General features: G+C 57.7%; 1 protein-coding gene across 2 annotated transcripts; it reads left to right on the top strand.

The window, feature by feature from the left end:
* Positions 1-6: 6 nt before the first annotated feature.
* Positions 7-19,802, top strand: SUN2 (Sad1 and UNC84 domain containing 2). Of its 2 annotated transcripts, none has more exons than XM_029953650.1 (18): positions 7-30; positions 2,928-3,086; positions 3,953-4,140; positions 4,459-4,596; positions 5,395-5,490; positions 5,871-5,964; positions 7,129-7,199; positions 9,969-10,093; positions 12,642-12,896; positions 13,266-13,343; positions 13,796-13,839; positions 14,389-14,554; positions 14,901-15,122; positions 15,444-15,528; positions 15,924-16,039; positions 16,196-16,363; positions 16,697-16,789; positions 18,143-19,802. In XM_029953650.1, exons 2-18 carry the CDS (start codon positions 2,965-2,967, stop codon positions 18,254-18,256), a joined length of 2,175 nt encoding a protein of 724 aa, XP_029809510.1. In that variant the 5' UTR covers positions 7-30; positions 2,928-2,964; the 3' UTR covers positions 18,257-19,802. The 2 variants fall into 2 exon arrangements, with proteins under 2 accessions (XP_029809510.1, XP_029809509.1); XM_029953649.1 differs by lacking the exon at positions 7-30 and adding an exon at positions 2,631-2,725.
* The last annotated feature ends 182 nt before the right edge of the window (positions 19,803-19,984 follow it).

The following is a 19,984-nucleotide window of genomic DNA, read 5'->3' on the forward strand; positions in this document are numbered from 1 at the left end:
CGGCCCCGCACGGAGCAGCCGCGGCAGCAGGTAACAGCCGGCGGTAGGCCTCTGGCGGGCGGACGTGCGGGGCAACGGTGGCGGGCCAGCCTCTCCCGCGTCCTCGGTGGCCCCCGCCGGACTCCGGGGTCATCGTCGGGCCGCTGCAGCCAGGGCCGAGCTGCCCAGGCCTGGTTCTTCCTCTCCCGGCCAAGCCGGGCCAGACTCCAGCCCCGCCCGGCGCACGCCCCTGGGCCGGTCGGGAAGGGCCAGCGCGGTGCCGGGGCCAGCCGCCCTGACTCATCTCCGCGGCCCGTCCCTCGGGCCGGTTGCCCACTGGTCAGCCCGGAGGGTGGATGTCCCCAGGCGGGACTTCCCCGGGGCAGAACCTCCCCGAGAGGAGGGGAGCAAGAACCGGGCTACCTCAAACCGGCCTAGGGCAGTGCCTATGTTTTCGTGCCAGGCAGGCAGTTTCCAGGGACAGGCAGTTCTCTGCCCCCTGCCTGTCAGACTCTGGGAATAGGAGGAGGACCCATTTTGTTCAGTTCTTAAAAAAAGAAACCAAACAAATAGGAGGCGGGAGTGTGACTTAGTGCAGGGAAGGCGCGTGGTTAGTTTAAAAAAAAAATCCTATCTCTGCAGGTTCAGCCCCTACGGAGAAGGGAGTTAGCACCTGGGGCGTTTTACACGTCCCACGAGGGAAAGTAGTGTGAACACGTCCCGTGAAAGACGCCCAAGATCTAAGTCTGGAGACTGGGTGGACACGCCCGTATAAGTTTACGCAGTGGGTGGGTGTGGGGAAAGGTAGAATTGAGAAAAGGGATGTGGTTCAGCACAGAAATGGGGAGGGATGTTTTGTGTGAAGGTTTCTTAACTGAGTGAGAGAGAGAGAGAGAGAGAGAGAGGGAGAGTGTGTGTGTGTGTGTGTGTGTGTGTGTGTGTGTGTGTTGGTGAGGGTGGGGTCTATTCTGATATGCAAAAGATCTGAGCTCCTCGAGGTTCATCTCTTGTTTTGGTTTGGAAGATTCAGGCCTTGACCTTTCTTCGTTTACTGAAATCCAGACTCAGTTGCAAACTATTTTTTGGTATCGGGACTACAGGAAAGACTAAGAAGCCTCTTTGGGAGGGTGGAGAAGGGTGCTGACTGCTGACAGCCCTCAGCCTGGACCTCCCCATCCCCCCCCGCCTCCCACCACCTCCGTCTGAATATTTATATTCTTGCCAACAGCAGCTTGAGTTGGCAGAAACATTGCTTTGTTTCTGCTCCAGGGTGAAGGCTTCATCCACTTGGGCAGGCAGGGGTTAAGAGGAGGAGCTTTAGGTGGGGGTGGCATTACCTTATAAGGAGAGGAATATAGACAAGGACCCGGGCCAACTTCCTGCTTTGGCTACTACCAATCGGTCCCTTTACTAAGATTGGCTAAAAACCAGGGAGGGATGCCAAGTGGGCATCCTACCTGGGAAGACGCCAGGAAGACCAAGACATGAGGCTGCTTGTTTTTCCAAAGAGGACTTTCTAGAATTCTCCAGCTGGACTAACCAGACCTTCCGGTTTCCATAGTCTTGAGCTGGGAAACATCAGCGTCTATAACCACCGCACGACCTAGGGAACTAATAATTTAAGTATCAGCCAGGAATATCAGAAGTGATAAGTCACAAGTACTAGGGACTCTGGGGCCTAAGCGTAGCAAATACTTGATAACATGAGCAGGCCAAGGCACCACACTGAGACTCCTCACAATGGACATCTGAGATTTTGAATGTGGGTTTCTATACCTGACAGGCTGATTAATCCTCCTCTGGGCGTCCAGCGCTGCCTTTTGCCACAACTCTTCACCTTGGCCTCCTCTGAGTCGTCGGTATCTTTCCAGAGCCTTGACTTCCCACCCCACGTGGTGACTTGTTCCCTCCCGCAGGGACTGTGATCCCACACGGCTTCCCCACCTCCCTGTTTTGTTAGTTTGTTAACAAATATTTGTTGTGGGACAACTCTGTCTACGGCCTGTTCTGAGCATATTGGAGGCCGTCAAAGACTCTGGTTGGAGACACACATTCCTAAAGCAACTTGAAACTGTATGGTAGACCGGAAAGACCCAGGCCGCGCCACCTGTCAGATCTGAGCTCAAGCCCTGCCTCTGTCATGTACAGGCTACGGGGACTGTGGGCAGGGTCCCGGATCGTCTCAGGGTCCCAGGTTCCTCCCTTGTACAGTGGCAGTTATGGCACCTCCCACGCTGATAAGAATCAAAACCAAGTGCTTAAGGAGCCAGGTACCGAGGAGGCATTTAACCACGTATTGGTCATCGCGATCATCGTGTAGGATGCCCTGATGTTGCACGACAGTGATCACTAAGGGACACATGCAAACACCTTCAGAATGTAGGTGGGGCTTACCCCAGGAAGGTTTTTCTCTGGTCCAAGTTGGATTGGGACCCTGAATCAATGTGTAATAGCACAGGGAAAAGAAAGGGTGTCCCCTCCAAGAGAAACAGCTGGAACGTGCGGGCGCACAGCTCCAGGGCGCGGGCAGCATGGTGGGATGGCTGGGCTAGAGAGTCTGTGGAGACAGCAGTGATCGAAGGCATTCAGTTAGCGCCTACTGCGTGCCTCTCATGTTCCACGTGTTCTGCTACTTGCTAAAGGTTGCAGAAGGTCCGGTTCTGCTTCCCAGGCAGCTCAGTGTCAAACCGAAAGCCAGAAAAGCTGGTGGAAAGCACCATGAGAGAGGCCACCTGACAGACACTAAGTGAGCCCGAGGTGGGGCTGGGTGGCAGCAGCAGGGTGGGTGTTGCCCAGAGTGCTGCAAAAATGTCCCCACATCCTCCCTCCCGGGCTGTCTGTGTTGAAAGCACAGGGGGCAGGCTGTTCGCTGGGAGGAGGTCCCTGGGGAGGAGCTGAAACCCGCCCCCCCAACCCCAGGTCTCACTTGTCCTTCTTTCTTTCCCAAGACTCTCTTCAGGGGGAGAGTCCCCATCCTACCTCGTCATGTCCCGCCGAAGCCAGCGCCTCACGCGCTACTCCCAGGGTGACGATGACGGCGGCAGCAGCAGTGGAGGGAGTTCAGTGATGGGGAGCCAGAGCACCCTATTCAAAGACAGCCCTCTCAGGTAAGGGGTTACCGTCCCCGCCCCCCTCCCGCTCCCGGCCTCCTACGAATCGCACTGACCTGCCAGCCGAGGGCTCAGGCAGGTCGCTGCACAGCCTTGTCCTGTTGCCACCTTACTGGGCAGAGATTGGGTGCCCATATCCGCTGAGGGGGAACATTCGCACCTTTTGAGGATGCCAGGACCCAGCGCTGCTTTTTCTTCTCCCCCTATTGTAAGCCAGGCTGCTGCCCTCTCGGTAGGAGAACAGGAAGTGGGGAGAGGCAGCTTCAAGAATAAGCTAGGCGAGAAACCCCAAAAGTGCTGCCTGGGTCCACAGGAGCCCTTTCTGCTCTGGATGGATGTGCCCGTCTGACCAAGGTCCCCAGACCCAGGCGTGGGGTCGGCAGGGCTTCAGTGGAAAGAGCAGAGCAGCCGGGGAGCGGCCAAGCCCCAGGAGCATGGCAAACGAGCTAAAGCAGGCGCCTGCCTCTCATCCTGCCCCATTTACAGATAGGAGGCCCAGATAACCGGGCTCGTGAGGGAGGCCAGGTCGGGTTGGTCTGGATTTCAGTGAGTGGTAGAAATTGCTACTCCATTAGAAGCATGAGAAGGAAAAACAACAACCGCCACCACTAACTTTGGCTTTGAAGTTAGAGACCCGGATTTGAATCCTGATTTCATCACTTACTGCTGGTGAGATCTGGAGATAATGGGGGCAGAGCAAGCCCCTGTGGTTAGCGCAGTCTGAGCTGGGAAGCTGTTAGTTGCTAAGCAACAGGGCTGCCCCCCCCCCCCTCCCAACTCGCTAGAGGCGGGGCTGGAGGCGGGGCAGAGTGGCTGCCGTCCTGTACCTGGCTGAGCTCACCTGCCTGGTCCCCTCCTCCCAGGACCTTGAAGAAGAAATCCAGCAGCATGAAGCGCCTCTCCCCAGCGCCACAGCTGGGCCCCTCCGACGCGCACACATCCTACTACAGCGAGTCGGTGGTCCGGGAGTCCTACTTTGGCAGCCCCCGGGCCGCCTCCCTCGCCAGGAGCTCCATCCTGGATGACCAGCTGCATAGTGATCCCTACTGGGGTGAGTGTCTGAAACCCCCCCTCCTGGGCCTTTGCTTCCTCTGGAAATTTAAGGCCCAAAAACCTGCCCCCAAGTGGTTTCTTAACCGCCGCTAGGCCAGAGGAAGTCCCTCCCCCCCAGTCTGAACCCATGGGTCGCTTCAGATCAGACAACGAGGTAGGCTGGGAGGCGCCCCAGGTCCCCTGGGGAGCCGGGGGGGCCCAGAGGGAAGCTCAGGGCAGCTCCATCTGCCCATCAGAAATGCTCCTCAAGGTGGCCACATGAGGCCTTCCGGGATAGCCCCCTGCCCCAGGAACACCCCGCTTCTTCCCTCCTCAGGTGAGGATCTGCGGGTGAGGAGGAGGAGAGGCACAGGCGGCACTGAGAGCAGCAAGCTCAATGGGCTGTCCGAGAACAAGGGCGCCGAGGACTTCCTGGGCTCTTCCTCCGGTTACTCGTCGGAGGACGACTATGCAGGTGGGTGCCGCCTCTGGGAGATGCGCCAGCAGGTTCTGGGACCGCCGGGGGAGGTGACGGGAAGCCCGGGGAAAGTGGCCCCTGACAGCCTGAGAGTGCAGTGCCGTGCAGGCCCTCCACAGGCCATCGCCTCCGTGCCACCATGGTACCCTGAACCCAGGCCTGGGGCGGCCCTTGATGTGCTGTGACTGCCCTGTCCCCATCAGTCCGGGCAGCCTCTGGTCCACTCCGCCGTGTCTGACTTATTTCTGGCAAATACTTACTGGGGGGCTTCACACAGAGGAGGTGCCTGATCCCATCCGAACGATGGTTCGAAGGATTGCTGGTGAGGAGAGGCATGCAGACCGTAAGCTCAAGGGAAATAAAGTGTCAGAAACCTACCGTTTCGTTCCACTGACAGACCTTTACGGACCCGCTAGGTGCCAGGCCTGTGTGCAGCTCTGGGGGTGCGAAGGAGAATGGTATGTGGTCTCAGCTCACAGTCTAAAGGAGAAGACACATGATAGGCAGTCTCCATATCCCTGGGCTCTTACAAGTGAGGACAGACTGGGGCGCCTGGGTGGCTCAGTTGGTTAAGCGTCCGGCTTCGGCTCAGGTCATGATCTCACCATTCATGGGTTCAAGCCCCGCGTTGGGCTCTGTGCTGACAGCTAGTTCAGAGCCTGGAGCCTGTTTTGGATTCTGTGTCTCGCTCTCTCTCTGACCCTCCCCTGCTCGCGCTGTCTCTCAAAAATAAATAAATAAATAAATAAAATAAAAGCAAGGACAGACTGAGCTGTGGCCTCTCTGTCCCTGTAGGCTACTTGGAGACTGACCATCGTAGTTCGGGTTCACGGTTAAGGAACGCAGCCTCCTGGGCGGCCTCTCTTTTCTGGATGGTGGTCACCTCTCCAGGTAGGTGCCAGCGAGCCTGTGCACGGTTATTTCCATTCCCTGCAACCGGCCCTTCTTCCCCTTCTCCCTGTGGTTGGGGATCCCACTGAGAGGGCCCCCAGGACGAGCAGGGAGAGCTCGTTCTAGAACAAGCCACTGGAAAGCAGGAGCCATGGTAACCCGCTCACACTCCCACACGGAAGGGCAGGAGCAGCTGTGCGGGGTGGAGACTGTTGGCAGGGTAGGCAAGTGGGATTGGAGGACAGCGGGGCGCTGGCAGGTCAGCACTGGGGGTGGGGGGCGACGGGAGGGCTGCGGGTGGAGGCGGTAATGCCCTGAAACCACGCCCTGCCGGCTGCTGGCTCGGGGTGACGCTCGGACCTTGACGGCCCCTCTCCTAGGCCGGCTCTTTGGACTCCTCTACTGGTGGGTTGGCACCACCTGGTATCGCCTGACGACAGCTGCCTCCCTCCTCGACGTCTTCGTTTTAACCAGGTGAGCGAGGCTCCCACCTTGACCACGAATCCGAAGGCCCTGGGACCGAAGGGGCCGATAGGGCTTCTAAACCCAGATATGTCATTTCTCTGGTTTATGCGTAGTTTTACGTGTAGTTCTTAGTGGGAGTGTGGAGTAGATTCTCCAGAGCCCCTCTCTGCCTGACAGGTAATAGGATCGGGTCAGGTGTTGCTCTCCAGGCCTTCCAGGGAGAATTTTGAAATTACAGGCTCCTGTTTGTTATTTGGCTTCTTCCTGCTCTAAATGCCAGCCCCCAGCCAGCCACTTTTTTTTTTTTTACATTTTTATTTATTATTGACAGAGACAGAGCATGAGCAGGGGAGGGGCAGAAAGAGGGGGAGACACAGAATCTGAAGGAGGCTCCAGGTTGAGTACAGAGCCCAACGCAGGGCTCGAACTCACAAACGGTGAGATCATGACCTGAGCCGAAGTCGGACGCTTAACCGACTGAGCCACCCAGGAGCCCCGACTTCTGAGTCTGACAGCCCGGCCTTGCTCCAGCTGCTCAGGGTTTAGGTTCCGGCCGACAAGTGGTGTTTCCAAGAAAGTTGAGCTTCCCTCCTGGGCCTGTGGCAGTCCAGACCCCAGTGTCCTCAGCCATGTGTTCAGAATCCGGGGACAGGTGCTGTGTGATGCTGTGGGTGCATTTCCCGAGTCCCTGACCCAGCAGAGCCAGGAAAGAAGACCGAGGCCGGAAGTCAGGGTCCTCTGACCATAATCCTGGCTGGATGATCAGCCAGCTCTGCTGACAAGAGGGGCAAGGGTAGATCTGTGTCACCAAAAGAAGATTCCATTTTTTTCTAAAAGAAAATATTGTTTAAAGAGCTCTGTATTTTTTTCTAGAATTACTTGCTTAGCAGACCTGTCTGTATGAAAATTCCAGGTTTTTCAAAGACCCTATTTTTTTTTTAAATCATCTCCATCAAATTCAGAGTCAGCATTGTCCCCATTATTCCAAGACTTGCAGGTAAAGCTCTAGAAGTGTCCGGCCCAGCCCTGGCAAGATGAGGTACTCTGGGGCATCCCCCTCCCAACTCTAGTTTGGTGCTCGGGGAAAGCGTCTGCAGACTCCCTGCAGGGACAGAGAGGTTGGGTGTCCTCTTGACACCTCTTCTTCTCCTGCTGTCCCCTCCTGTGGTCCAGGCGCTTCTCCTCCGTGAAGACATTCCTGTGGTTCCTCTTGCTGCTGCTGCTCCTGACCGGCCTGACCTACGGTAAGCTTGCCGGGCCTTGCAGGGGAGGGGTAGGACGAGCGCGCCAGGCCGGAATGGATGGAGCTGGTGAGCCAGAGGGGCAGGGCGGCGTGGGAGGGGGCTGGTGCTGAGCGGAGACTCCAAATCCAGAGGGATGGTGATCGCCTACAGGGAAGGGAAGGAGGCAGCGTGCGTGGGGTCAGATTGAGCCTGGGCAGCTCCCAAGCCCTCTGGGCTGCTCCTCTCTGACCCTTCTGGCTCCTCCGGACCCGTGTGGCATTCCCAGGGTGTCCAGTGGGCAAGAGGGGCTGTGCCCCAATCCGCTGATCTTGTGCTCCATTTGGGCAGCTGCACTTGACTGCTGGCATGTCTAGAGCACCCATGGGGCCGTCTGAGTCAGCACATGCCCCGGACCAGGAGGACTGGGGTAAAAGGCAGAGATCTGGACACCGTCATCAGTAGTCGCTTTCCCTCCATTCCCAATCAGGATGCAGTTACGACATCCAGTGTAATCTTTAGCTATCTTTCAGATCAAAACAACAAAGTAGCAAAGAGAAGCCCGCCTTTTTATAAGACACTTTTTTTTAAATTTAAGTTTGTTTGAGATAGAAAGCACGGGTTGGAGAGCGGGGGAACGAGAATCCCAAGCAGGCTCTGCGCTGTCAGCACAGAGCCTGACATAGGGCTCGAACTCACGAACCGTGAGTTATGATAGCTCCTTGACAAGATGCTTGGCATGGTTCCTTCCGTGCTCTATCCTAGGACTTTCACTGTTAGAACAGTCTCATCATTGTTCCCATACGTTGTGTTCAGCTTGTAACCTGACGGTGTCATAGTCTCAGGACCCCGTGCGAGTTGCCACCATAGGCCCCAGGCTCAGTGTTAATTATCATACCAATTTATAATTAACTTATAAAGACCCTGCTTTATCTCTTTCCAGAGTTGGCGTTCTAGGTTTAGCATCTACTCAACTAGTATTTTTTTTTAATAGGCAGGTGGAAACAATTTTCAAGTGTTGATTTCCTTTTCCTTTTTTGTTAGGAGAACAGCTTTTTCACATCCCGTGGAAACTGGGCATCGCCCTTGAAATAATAATGATCCTTTACAGTCATATAGTTCATGAGTTACTCCACTAATTTGAGCTTCATCCGTGGCCTCGAAGGGTTGGTGGGGTCCGGTGTCCTGGGGGCGTCATGAAGAGATGCATGTGGTGGGTGGGCCTGAAGGGGGGCGTGGCCTGCTCAGGGAGTGCGGTAAGTGAGGAGGGTCCAGAGGGCCTGATGGGAAGCCTGGTAGGCGTGTATTTCCGGTCGCACCTGCTCATGGCTGGCGATCCAGTGTCAAGTGTGGGCTCACCGGGACGTAGACCCACTGGCTGACACGGCTCTTCAGGTGCCCTCATCCCCCCCCCCCCCCCCCCCCCCCCCCCCCCCCCCCCCCCCCCCCCCCCCCGCCCACAGGCACGAGCTCAGGAGTAAACACTGAGCTCCTAAAGCAAGATGCAGGGGTCTTTGTGGCCATAGGTAAACACTGACAGCTCCTAAAGCAAGATGCAGGGGTCTTTGTGGCCATAGCCTTGTGTTGTCTTGGGTCGAAAGCACCTTCTCTTAGCAGGTGTCTTGTTTCAGGGATTCTTAACCACGGCAGCTCACTAGAGCTACCAGGGGAGCCTTTAAGACTCACCTATAGGGGCACCTGGGTGGCTCAGTCAGTTAAGTGTATGACTTCGCCTCAGGTCATGATCTCACAGTTCGAGAGTTCAAGCCCCGCATTGGGCTCTGTGCTGACAGCCTGGAGTCTAGAGTCTGCTTCGGATTCTGTCTCCCTCTCTCTCTGCCCCTTCCCTACTCATGGTCTGTCTCTCCTCTCTTTCTCAAAAATAAATCGATACTAGGGTGCCAGGGTGGCTCAGTCGGTTAAGGTTCTGATTTCGTGGTTCATGGGTTCAAGCCTCCTGTCGGGTTCTGTGCTGACAGCTGGGAGCCTGGAGGCTGCTTCAGATTCTGTGTGTCTCCCTCTCTCTCTCTCTCTGCCCCTCCCCATCTCGTCTCTCTCAAAAATAAACGTTAAAAAAATTTTTTTAAATGGATATTTAAAAAATTAATTAAAAAGCCTCACCTATAGAAGGATACCCCAGAGCAGTGAATTCAATTTCTAGAGAGTGGGGCCACATAGTGGATATTTTAAAAACTTCCTGGGTGATCTTTTTTTTTTTCTTTTTAATGCTTTACTTATTTTTGAGAGAGAGAGAGAGGGAGAGACCTAGATAGAGCATGAGAGGGGGAGGGCAGAGAGAGAGAGGGAGATACAGAATCCAAAGCAGGCTCCAGGCTCTGAGCTGGCAGCATAGTGCCCGACACGGGGCTTGAACCTACAAACCACGAGATCATACCTGAGCCGAAGTCAGATGCTCAACCAACTGAGCCACCCAATTGCTCCAAAAGCTTCCTGGGTGATCGTGATGGACAGTCTGGGCCGAGAGCCACCATCAGGTCCTCGGGTTCTAACCCTGGGTCATCCTTAGCTTTATCAGAGCCACGTTCTCTGAATTTTGTCCTTTACAGACAGACAAGGGATCCCTGAGGGATGGAAGGAAGCACGTACTCTGGGACAGTCACGTGGGAGCTGCTGCCTCAGAGAATGATGGGCATCCCCGTCCCTCGTGCTGCCCTCCGGCAGAAGCCCAGTGCGCAGCAGGAGACAGGCCACGTCTAACCCGTGTTGATCAGCGGCGTGTGCCTTCCGGCTTCCGGCCACAGGCCTGGATCACCCCCTTTCCTCTGCGTGCAGGTGCCTGGTATTTCTACCCCTACGGGCTGCACACGCTCCACCCTGCGATGGTCTCCTGGTGGGCGGCGAAGGGCGGCAGCAGGCAGAACGAGGTGTGGGAGTCCAGAGACTCGCCCCACTTCCAGGTGAGTACCGTAGAGTCACCGGCCCTCGCTTTGCCTCTATTTGCAGTTGATTTCTCTGCCCTCACCCCTTAGGTGGGCTGTGTCCTAGCCGGTGGACTGCCTTGTCCCCTTTCTCTGCTGTTTGGGGGGACACGTATTGGGGGAGCAGTTTATGCTTAAAAAGGACTTCAACTGTCCCCATCTTAAGGACACACACACACACACACACACACACCCCAAAACCAAAAACGACGACAAAAAACCGAAGGAAAAGGAATCAGACAAGTCGTTTTGTCTTTGTTCCTTTTCAATAGGTTCATATATTTCCTTAACGTCTTCCCCGAATAAGATGACGCATTGGTCAGTTACCTGTTACCACAAACAGATCATCCCTAAAACCAGTGCCTCAAAGCTGCAAGCATTCAATTAGCTCACGAGCCTGTGGGTCCTCTGGGGGGCTCTCCTGGTCTAAGCAGGGCCCGGCTGCTGGGTCCGCAGGCGGCAGGCTGGGTGCCGTACGTGCTTTGCTCGGCCGGGAGTGAGCCCAGCTCGTTCTCTTAGCAGACAAGCACGTTCCACGAGAGCAAAGCCGGGCCTTGATCCAGAACCAGCACGCTGTCCCTTCCTCCCCATTCCAGGCCAGAGTAAACCTCAGAGCCAGTTAGACTCAAGGACAGGGGGACTAGGGACGCCCGGGGGGCTCAGTCGTTTAAGTGTCTGACTTTGGCTCAGGTCATGATGTCACGGTTTGTGGGTTCGAGCCCCGTCTTGGACTCTGTGCTGACAGCTCGGAGCCTGGAGCCTGCTTCCGATTCTGTGTCTCCCTCTCTCTCTGCCCCTCCCCTAGTCCTGCTCTGTCTCTCAAAAATAAATAAAAACATAAAAAAGGAGGGGGGAATCGATGCCACGTCTTGATAGGAGCACGTGTGAGGCCACACTGCGGAGGGGGCAGACGGAGAGGATGGTGGGACAGGGCCGTGTCTGCGTTCCACCAGGGGCTGCCCGCACTGTGTCCTCCAGGAGCGTGCAGTGTGGCATGGGGGGTGACAGGGCACAGATGACCAGAATGTGTGCGTGCGTGTCTTGAGGTTGACAGGGAAACATTTTTAATTCTTTTTTTTCCCCCTGATTATATCCGGATTTTGTTCGTATCTTGCTGAATTTAATTGGGGAACACATTTTTAAAATTTTATTTTTTATTTTATTTATTTTTGAGAGACAGAGACAGCATGAGCAGGGGAGGGTCAGAGATAGAGGGAGACAGAATCTGAAGTAGGTTCCAGCACAGAGCCTGACGTGGGGCTCAAACCCACAAACTGTGAGATCACGACCTGAGCTGAAGCCAGAGGCTTAACTGACTGAGTCACCCAGACACCCCTAAAAATTTTTTTTAATGTTTATTTTTGAGAGAGAGACAGAGCGTGAGCAGGAGAGAGACAGAGAGAGGGAGACACAGAATCCAAAGCAGGCTCCAGGTTCTGAGTGTCAGCACAGAGCCCAATGTGGGGCTCGAACCCACAGACTATGAGTTCATGACCTGAGCCGAAGTGGGACGCTTAACTGAGTCACCCAGGCGCCCCTGGGGAACACATTGTTAACCATTTATTTTGGTGAATATTACTTTCCTTGGCCACCATGCTGTCACTTCATAAAATAATGACCTGCTTTGGCATTGTAACTTTCCCTGTTTGAATCCTTAGTAAAGATGTTAAAAATACAGTCCAGTTTCAGGACGACGTGTCTGTGAAAGGGAAAGGTAATGAACGAGGGTGCCTTGGTACTCGCTTACATTTGCTTAAGACACTAATAAAAGTACTTGCCCGGTTTGGGAGCAGGTGGTGGTTGAGGGCCCCCCAGGTGGACAGGGGCCCAGGGGGAGGAGAATGACTTTCTACTCTTAGCTCTTTGAGTCTTGCCAATGGGCTGCCTATTTTAAGACATCCAAAAATCAGAAGCAACTTCTGCACTCAGGGGGAGGCCCTGGTCTTTAACTGACAGCTGACAGATTATCATTTCTCTTGGCAAATATTTTTGTGTTTAAGCCAACGAGGTTTTCGAAATTTATGGCCTGCTATCAGAGGCGACCGCCAAGTCCAGAGGACTTACTCTAATCTACTCTGTGGGCCATCCTCTTAAAGAGAAGAAAGCCTCTTCGAATTATTTTGACTTTCAGCCGTAGCTCTCTTGAATGAAGTCAGCCCCTCTCTCTCCTGGGTCCTCACATGTAGGCGAGGGAAGGGGGGCAGGCTCAGCCCTGCAGGCCACCTGGCTACCTGTCGCTCCCTCTGGTCCTCTTCTTGGCCGTGCTCCTCCAATGGGACCCTCTGTGGAGAGGGCGCCAGTCCCCCCTCCCCTGGCTCACGCACCCCTCCCTGGCATCCCGCGCTGCCGTCTATCACCTCGTGTCCCCATACCCGCTGTGCCCATTGCCCTGCCCATGTACCCACCTACTTGCTGGTATGTGTTCACATCTGGGTGTCCCGGGGATTCTCTTCCCGGTCTCTTCAGGAAGCACGGCGTCCCTGGTCCCTCACCTCGGTGGCTTCCCCTCCCCTCCCCTCCCCGCCAGGCCGAGCAGCGCATCTTGTCCCGCGTGCACTCCCTGGAGCGGCGCCTCGAAGCCCTCGCTGCCGAGTTTTCCTCCACCTGGCAGAAGGAGGCCATGCGCCTGGAGCGGCTGGAGCTGCGGCAAGGGGCCGCTGGTGGCGGAGGCCACATAGGCCTGAGCCACGAGGACACCCTGGCGCTTCTGGAAGGGCTCGTGAGCCGCCGCGAGGCTGCCCTGAAGGAGGACTTCCGCAGAGACACGGCTGCTCGGATCCAGGTCTGAGCGTGAGCAGAGTGGCATCGGGGTGACCCCACGGGGTGGGGGGGCCCTGCACACCCTGACGTGAGGGACAGCAGTGTGTCACTTGGCAGTCACTGTTCCCTCCTCTAAAATGGGAGACTCCTGGGTTTCCCTGGGCACTCCCACCCCCGCCGGTGGGACCCCAGGGTGCCTGGCACAGTAGGGGTGCGGCAGAGATCCAGGGGCTCCTGCCTGTTTGAGAAGCACTCGTAGCATAAAGGCCAGGGGCTGACGCTTGCAGTCAGAGGAGCCGGGTTCGGACTCCAGTTCTGCCACTTGCTGGTTCAAAGTTCCCTCCACACGTAACTCAGTAAAATCCTGAGACGCTGTCACCGTGTCCGACAGGAAGAGCTGGTCACCCTGAGAGCAGAGCATCAACAAGACTCCGAAGATCTCTTCAAGAAAATCGTCCAGGCCTCCCAGGTTGGTGGGCTGGCCTCCAGGAGGGCCTGATCCGGTTCAACGTCTGCCCCGGGGCTGAGGCAGCTCGGATCTCCCGAGGGTGCTAGACACCAGCTGCGGTGGGGTTGTCGTCTCCCGACTTCTGCCAAAGCTGAACGAACCCAGAGCCCCCGGAACGCGCCGCAGGGATGCCCAGGGGTGTGTTTGAGGAAGGGCTGCTTTCCAGAGGCCTGTCGTGCTGCGTGCAAGCCGCTTGATGAATGAGGGAACACTTGTGTGTCTAAGCGTGCAGCCGGGGGAGCCTTGCCCGGGGGCCCAGACCAGGAGGAGGTTAATGTTTTCGGGAGCAGTCCGGAGGGCCTGGGGCGGGGCCCTGCGTGAACACGGGCCCCAAAGGGAATAGATCCTGCTCTGGGAGACCGACTGCTCTGAGCCCGGCGCATGCTGTATTTCTGCCTTCTTCCTGCTTACAGGAGTCTGAGGCTCGACTCCAGGAGCTGAAGTCCGAGTGGCACAGGTAATGGGTGCTGCCATCTGGCCCAGGTCCGCTCTTCCCCCGGCCCCTCCGCCCCACAGCCTGGCAGGCCTGGGGCACAGAGCCCCAGAGAGTTCTGAGTGTGTTCTGAGCAGAGAAGGGATGGCTGAAAACTAGCTCAGGAACATCTGAGGTGCGAGAGAGGTTGGGGGTGGGCGCTGAAAGAGAATTGGGACTTGTGGGTCCACTCATAGATATGCTGTGGGTACACACTCAGGCAGGCTGTCTTCCGTGCCCCAGATACCCACCCGTGTGGAGGATTGGGGAGAGGCTGAGGCAGAGTGAATTCTGGCTCTGATCAGGAAGGGAACAGGCTAAGAATTCACTACTTGGGATCGGCAAGCCGATTCAAAGGCCCTGGGGCTGTGTTCTACAGCCAGGGCCCGAGGTGGAGGCCTTGCATCCCCATGCAGGTGCTGGGCACTCCCCTCTGCCCGCAGCCAGCAAGGGGATCCTCTCCGGTTCCTCAGCGCGGCCTTCCACCTGAGCAGAGAGCCAAGGCTCACTCTTCTCTCCTGTCCTTGGGAGTAGGATGACCCAAGAGTCCTTCCGAGAGAACTCCATGAAGGAGCTGGAGCGACTGGAGAGCCAGCTGGCAGGCTTGCGGCAGGAGCTGGCGGCCCTGAGCCTGAAGCAGAACTCGGTGGCAGACCAAGTGGGCCTCCTGCCCCAGCAGCTGCAGGCCGTGAGGGATGACGTAAGTTGGAACCATCTGAGTCCCCTGCGGACACCCTGTCCTCGGAGGGTGTCTGTCCTAGGAGTCTGTACGGCAAAGAACCTTTTGTCCCAGTGGCCTGCTGGTCCCACAAGCCCCCGCTCTGGACTTGGCCCAGATGTTGGTTTTTGAGGACAGTTCTTCCTGGGTGCATCGATAACACGGAGGGTTGTTTGGAACTCTTCCCTTCATGTGGGCTAGCGCGCTGTGCAGGCCCTTTCCTGCCAGGCTTGTGCCCTTTTCCCCGCCCCCTCGCCTCCAGCCTGGCACCACCCTGGCCTGGGCCACTGTCCCTGTTGAGCCTCAGAGACCTTGCTTCTGTCGCTAGGTGGAGTCTCGGTTCCCCGCCTGGGTCAGCCAGTTCCTTCTCCGCGGTGGGGGCACCCGCAGCGGGCTCCTCCAGCGGGAGGACATGCAGGCCCAGCTGCAGGAGCTGGAGGGCAGGATCCTCGCCCATGTGGCCGAGATGCGCGGCGAGTCGGCGAGGGAGGCCGCCGCCAGCCTGGGGCGGACGCTGCAGAGGGAAGGCGTGATCGGGGTGACAGAGGAGGTGAGGACCGTGTAGCCCCGGGAACACCCCCCCCCATCCCCACAGCCAGCGCTCTCCTCCCTGGGGAGTCCTAGACCTGCGCAGTCCCACACTGCCAGCTTCCTGGTACATTCCAGGATCTAGGTGACGTGCAGGAGGCTCCAGTGTGTCTGCTTTGGGGCTGGTGGGGGAGAGTGGCGGTGCATCTCGGTGAAGGGGCTGGACACCAGCATGTGGTGCAGGATAGGCGGGGCTGGTCCACGGGTCCATAGCCCCAGCAATGGGGACTCCCGGGTGGACGAGTCCGCTTCTCGCGGCAGCTGCGCTGGGTGCCTCTTTTAGCAGGTGCAGCGCATCGTAAACCAGGCCCTGAAGCGCTACAGCGAGGACCGCATCGGGATGGTGGACTACGCCCTGGAGTCAGGAGGTCTGTGCGTGTGCCCTCCGCACTTGGCGGAGTCTGGTCCTGGGCTGGCGGCACCCCCTGCCCCCGCCCTGCCCCCGGTAGCCAAGGTGCTAGGCGAGCAGGGCTTGAGATCAGCTGAAATCCCTCACAGCAAAGGCAAGACAAGAAACTTGGAGAAGCCCGGATGAACTGAATGCCATCCTTGGCCGGGGAGCCTGATGTTTCCAGTTGCTCTGTAGCTGGGGTGAGGGTGGAGACTAGACATGGGGCCCCTGCCCTCCCGTCTTGAGAGAGGACATGAGAGAACCCCTCCTAGGTTCCCGGGGCCGCTGAGGAGCCCAGGTACCCGGGGCTCCCTCCCTCCCCTGCCGGGGTCTGGCTCCAGATGCCCACACTGCCTTTGCTTCCGGTCTTAGGGGCTAGTGTTATCAGCACCCGATGTTCTGAGACCTATGAGACCAAGACGGCCCTCCTCAGCCTCTTCGGCATCCCCCTGTGGTACCACTCCCAGTCGCCCCGGGTCATTCTCCAGGTAGGTACCCGGTGAGGGCAGCAGCAGGGGCCCTGAGCAGGTCACCTGCATTGCTGGGTGACTCCCACCCTGAGCCAGCAAAAGCTGTGGTTGGAGTGGGCTGTCTTTGTCATCAGCCCTGTGCTGATCTGACTTCCTTCTCCCCCCACTCCCCAGCCAGATGTGCACCCAGGCAACTGCTGGGCCTTCCAGGGGCCCCAGGGCTTTGCCGTGGTTCGCCTTTCTGCCCGCATCCGCCCCACTGCTGTCACCTTAGAGCATGTCCCCAAGTCCTTGTCCCCCAACAGCACCATCTCCAGTGCCCCCAAGGACTTTGCCATCTTTGTGAGTACTCTGCCTGTGGGGGGCTCGGAGGGGCCCGGGACCCTGTGAATCCTTCCCGGGAATAAAGCCAGGACCATTCTTCGGGAGGAAGGGGGCAGATCTGGAAGAGGCCGCACCAGTGTGGGAAATGGTATCTCAGGCTGCGCTGACAGAACCCACGGCCAGTGCTTAGGCCCCCGTCGTCCCGCAGAGGCTGGTGCTGATCTGCTAGCGGGAGGGGGTGGCGGGTGGGGGACCCAGTGCGGGAACAGGAAGGGAAAGCATTCTTCCCTGGATGCCTGGGGCACTTGTCTAAGAGCAAGATCTTCCCTCCATCCTTTGTTCTCTTGTCAGGGATTTGATGAGGATCTGCAGCAGGAGGGGACCCTTCTTGGCCAGTTCACCTACGACCAGGACGGGGAGCCCATTCAGACCTTTTATTTTCAGGTACGGGACGCTGCGGCACCAGCAGAAGTCGTATCCTCACGGTCCTGTCCATCCGGCGGGTGGTTTGAGCACTCACCGGGTGCCGGGCACTGCGGGCTCAGGCCCAGGGGAAGCACGGCCCCCGCCTCCCCACAGCTGCAGGCAGGGAACAGGGGCAGCTGTCCAAGTGGCCCAGGAGAGGCAGCGCACAGACGGGGCACTGGGGAAAAGGACAGTGGTCTGAGGGTGGCACGGCTAGGGCTCTGAGGGAGACCTTGCCTCCACGTGAGTGAGCATCGGTCTTCCGGGCCCTTGTCAGAAATGCAGAGTGTGCTCGTCTTCACCCCAGGAGCCAGGCCCCCAGATCCTAGCAGCCCGAAGGAATCCGTGTTCTGACAGCCCAGCTGAAGGCTCTGCAGGGGCCTGGAGAGCCATGCTAGTGAGGGGTGAAGAATTGGGTGAGGCGGGAGGGGAGGCCGGAGAGAGGCAGGCCTGGCTCCCAGGCCCCGGAGTTCGGGCCCTCAGGGCTGGGCGCTGCCACGTTTTAGGTAGAGGAGGGACAAGACCATGCAGTGTGGTCAGATCATGTGCTGTGTGAATGGTGCATCTAGGGGACACGAGGAGTCAGGAAGTGGCTGCAGAGCGTGTTGGGAGTGAGGATGGAGAGGTGTCCCCGGTGCCACGGCGAACGCAGGAGTGGGTTTGGCCGCTAAGCCTGAGGCCACCTGCAGGATGGTCCATGCAGCTTCGGGGGGAACCAGAGACAGCCCCAGGACGGGACCGGGACCGAGCCATGGGGTGCTTGGGCCTTCTTGGGGGTATGTGCCCCCTGAGCCCACAGCAGACGACGTGTAGAGGACAGGAGGCCGCATGGAAGGCCGGGGGCCAGGGAGAACAGGGAAGCGCTGGGCCAGCTGGTGTCAAACCAGGGGACCTTCGCTCCAAAAGCTCAAAGGTTGTGGCTTTTTGAGCCAAGAGGACAGAGGCCCGATGAGAATGGGAGAAAGAAAAAAATCTGCATAATTCAGAGTAAAAGGAGTCTTTTCCACCATCATCAAATCGTCCATGACAGTAATTCTTTCCATTGACCATGATAAAGAGCTCCTGTGAATCTGTCTGGGATGAATCTGCCTGGTCCCCAACTACACGACCATTTTTATGTGGCTCGGGGGCCTGGCCCCTAGGGGACCCCTGAAGCCCTTAGGGCTCCTCGGCTCACAGGCTGGAAACTCACTCCATGGTCTGAAGCGCCGAGCTTCGCAGTCCAGCTCTGTGGAAGCCTGTGGCCCTGGGGGTGGCTGTCTCCCTTTCGGCCCTCCTGTCAGTGAGGTCTGAGGACTTGGGACACTCTTAACGCCTCCTTTCTCTACCCAGGACACTAAAATGGCCACGTACCAGGTCGTGGAGCTTCGGATCTTGACTAACTGGGGCCACCCCGAGTACACCTGCATCTACCGCTTCCGGGTGCATGGGGAGCCCACCCACTAGGCCTTCTCTGCGCTGCTGCCAGCCAGCTGGGAGGCCAGCCCCTCTCCGCACGTGCCCCCTTCTCTGGGAGTGGGAGAGCAGCACCCCTGCCCCTTCCCCACATGCTTGACCAGCGCACTGACTTCCAGGAGCAAGAACCTCGGGCCCGACGGAGACGAGAAAGAGTATGCAGGGCTTTCCTGGCTCGGGGCAGCTCGAGGTAGACAGCAAGCTCCAGCGTCCCTTTCTGTGCCCTCGTGCCAGGCTCTGGGTGTCTACTTCCCCCTCGCGGAAAGGTGTAGATATGTAGCATATTGTGGGGGACGGAGAGGCAGGGAGTGCACGTTTGTTGTTCCAGCAAAGGTGGGACCTGTCTGCCCCTTACCCAGGATGGGGGGCTGGCACCCAAGGAGCTGCGGTTGGTAGGCGTGTGGATGAGGCAGGTGCCAAAGCCACGGGTGGGACAAACGAGGACCTGCGGCAGGTGAGCTGCCCCCACCCCCAGGTGGGGAAGTGATGTCCTCTAGGAGGAAGGTGCTCACAGCGCAGGCGGGGCCGAGCCCCAGGCAGGAAGCTGCTCATAGGGCAGCCGGGCTCTTCCTGAAATCTAGTGCCATCAACCTAGGGAGCTTGGCCCCTTGTGGTCCCCCAGGGGCCTCTCTACACTGTATTTGTTCTGGGTCCTAGGGCTTCTCATACCCTGGAGGGTCTGGCTCCTTCGAGCCTCTAAGGGAGGCTGCCTCTGTGGCCCTGAGGGGCCCAGCCAGTTGGAATCCCCTTCTGCTGGGGGTTGTGCTTTCTCTCTCCTGCTGTTGGGACCGGGGCCCCCTCTGCTCCCCATTCCTGCTAGGGCATGCCTATGCCCCAGAGCAAGCTTGCCACATTCCCCCAACATGCAGGGAGCCCACACCTGCCGTCTGAGGCCCTAAGCAGCTGGGGAAAGCTTCAAAGAGTGGGGAAGGGGGAGCGGCGTACTCCCCAGACTCTCGGGGTGGTCCAGTGATGGCGATGGTGACATTCAGGGTGTCAGGGCGGGCAGAGGTCTGTCTGCACTGTGGACCCTGGCCCGCCACCACCTGACTGTAAGGGGCTCAGCTATTCCCTTGAGACTCTCAGCTCTTTCTCAGATTATTTCCTTTCTGGCTCGTTTTTTAAGGGGGGGGGGCAGTTGGGTGGTGGGCTGGGGGAAGACAGGGCTTTTAGACCCAGCAGACTCTGCTGTATTATGTATATATTTTTCAAGGTCTGTTTTTTAACTGAAAAGCTTTGGGCTTGAGTCCTAGCCCCGTTCTGTGGGGCACTGGGTGGTTTCGGGTCCCTGCAACCTAGCTGCCATGAGGGGCGGCTGTGCAGGCAGGGGACGGAGCGAGAAGGAAGGAGGGGGAGGCCGCAGGCGACCCGCGGTCCTTTGGCACTGGACCCAGCCAGCCCCTGCCCCGCCCCAGACAACCAGGTTCCATTTTGCGCTCTCCTGTCACAAATGCTGCACTATTGGTTCTGAATTTTTTATCTCCAGATTCTAATTTATGCCTATGCAAAAAACATAATAAATTATGCCCAAGATTAATGGAGTATGTAGTTTTTTTTTAATCTGAACTCTGAGCTTAAACAATGCCCCAACAGACCTCTCCACTAAGACTGAGCTGGAACGGGGCCCGAGGCAGGCCCTGCTCTGTGATCCCGGGCTCAGGCGTCAGGGGCTGGCAGGGGGGAGGGGAGGTAGGCCTCACTCGCCCTCACAGACACCCG

This window comes from Suricata suricatta, chromosome 10 (genome assembly GCF_006229205.1).
Source record: "Suricata suricatta isolate VVHF042 chromosome 10, meerkat_22Aug2017_6uvM2_HiC, whole genome shotgun sequence".
NCBI classification, from domain to species: Eukaryota; Metazoa; Chordata; class Mammalia; order Carnivora; family Herpestidae; genus Suricata; species Suricata suricatta.